General features: G+C 62.3%; 1 protein-coding gene across 1 annotated transcript in view; it reads right to left on the reverse strand.

The window, feature by feature from the left end:
* Positions 1-1,952, reverse strand: part of CCDC42 (coiled-coil domain containing 42) — a 4,595-nt gene that overhangs the window by 1,987 nt on the left and 656 nt on the right. The window contains exons 2-4 of the mRNA XM_014309847.1: positions 1,606-1,711; positions 1,396-1,500; positions 328-525 (exon numbers count right to left, since the gene is read on the reverse strand). Coding sequence (XP_014165322.1) covers positions 328-525; positions 1,396-1,500; positions 1,606-1,711 — 409 coding nt within the window. The remainder of the gene's footprint in view (positions 1-327; positions 526-1,395; positions 1,501-1,605; positions 1,712-1,952) is intronic.

Consider the following 1,952-nt stretch of genomic DNA (forward strand, 5'->3'; position numbering starts at 1 on the left):
CCCGCCCTTCCCTGGGGTCAGTGACCCCCTGCCCTGTCCTGCCCGGGGTCAGGGACACCCTGCCCTGTCCTGCCTGGGGTCAGGGACACGATGCCCTGCCCGGGGTCAGGGACACCCTGCCCTGTCCTACCTGGGGTCAGGGACACCCTGCCCTGCCTTCACCCGTCCTGGTTCTCCTCTCCTGACCCTGCTCCCTCAGTTTCCAGGGAGCCCCTCGCAGCCGCCCTGGAGTCTCTGGGTGTGACCAGCTGTTGATTTCCCTGGCCTTGCCTCCTCCCTCTGGTCCAAACCTGGGGGAGGCCCTCCCTGAGCCAGGCCCAAGCTCACCTGTGAATTCTCCACCACATCCTCCAGGTACCTCTTGAACCGGGAGTACTTCACCAATTTTTTGGAGAGTTTCTGGTGCTTTTTTCTCAGGGCTTCCAGTTCCCTCCTAGCCCTCAAGAGCTCACTCTCCTTTTTCAAATTCTCCTCTTTCTCCTCTTTGGCTTTCTTCAGAGCCTGGGTTCTCAGCCTTTCGTTCTCCTGGGGAGGTTTTCAGCAGCAGCCACAGCCAGAGTGGGAGGGAGGCATGGGAAGGAGGAGCTGGGTCACTCAGGGCACTGCCAGGAGAGCCTCCAGAGAGGAGAGCCCAGCACTCGGGACCAGCCCTGGCACTGTCCCTTTGGCCTGGGGCAGCACCTGGGCTGGGCCTTCCAGACAAGCCCTCTCCCACCAGGGCACAAATCCCTGCTCCCCACATCCCCGGCCTCAGGGGAGCCCTGGCTGGGAGCGCTGAGCCAAGGCTCCTCCCAGGGGAGAGCAGTCGGTGAGCAGGGGCAGCGTGCCAGCTGTGCCAGGTGTGCCAGGGGTACCAGGTGTGCCACGTGTGCCAGGGGTATCAGATGTGCCAGCTGTGCCAGGAGTACCGGGGGTACCAGATGTGCCATGTGTGCCCAAGATATCAGGGGTGCCAGGTGTGCCAGGGGTATCAGGGGTATCAGGCGTGCTATGTGTTCCAGTTGTTCCAGGAGTATGAGGTGTTCCAGGTGTGCCAGGTGTATAAGGTGTGCCACGTGTGGCAGGTGTATGAGGTGTGCCCGGTGTATGAGGTGCATCAGGTGTGCCAGCTGTGCCAGCAGTACCAGAGGTATCAGGTGTGCTACGTGTTCCAGATGTTCCAGGTGTATCAGGTGTGCCAGGTGTGCCAGGTGTGCTACATGTTCCAGGTGTATGAGATGTGCCAGGTGTATGAGGCATGCCAGGTGTGCCATGTGTGCCATGTGTGCCATGTGTATCAGGTGTGTTACATGTTCCAGGTGTATCAGGTGTGCCAGGTGTGCCATGTGTATCAGGTGTGTTACATGTTCCAGGTGTATCAGGTGTGCCAGGCTGTGCCAGGTGTGCCAGCTGTACCTTCACAGTGGTCCCAGATGTCACCACGTGGGCTTTCAGCTGGGCCCTCCTGGCATGCAGGTCCCTCCACTGCTCAGCGAGGGTCTCCATCCTCTCTGTGAAGGCCTGGCAGCACCAGAGCTGGGGTGACACGGCTGCCACGGCCAGAGCCACCCCCTGCCTGCTCCTGCCACCCTGCAGAGCCCCCCAGGCACGTCCCAGCTTCCTCACCTCCTCTGTCTCCTCCACAACCTTCTCCATCAGCCGCACCTCCTTCATCTTCTTCAGCACGCAGATGAAGGAGTTGGTGGAGTCCTCCTCCGCCGCCTGCAGCTCCCTGCCACCCCTGTCCCCAGCTCACAGGGCATCCTGGCACGGTGCTCTGGAGCTGGGCTGTGTCCCAGCGCTGGGCAGGACCCCAGCCCCACCTCGGAACCCCCAGCCCTCCCCTGCAGGGACCCCCAGCACAGCCGGGGCAGGGCAGGGGGTGACGGGGCAGGGATGGGAGCAGGGAAGGGATGGGAGCAGGGAAGGGATGGGAGCAGGGAAGGGATGGGAGCAAGTGAGGGATGGGAGCA

The sequence above is a fragment of the Geospiza fortis genome, unplaced genomic scaffold (assembly GCF_000277835.1).
Source record: "Geospiza fortis unplaced genomic scaffold, GeoFor_1.0 scaffold485, whole genome shotgun sequence".
Lineage (NCBI taxonomy): Eukaryota > Metazoa > Chordata > Aves > Passeriformes > Thraupidae > Geospiza > Geospiza fortis.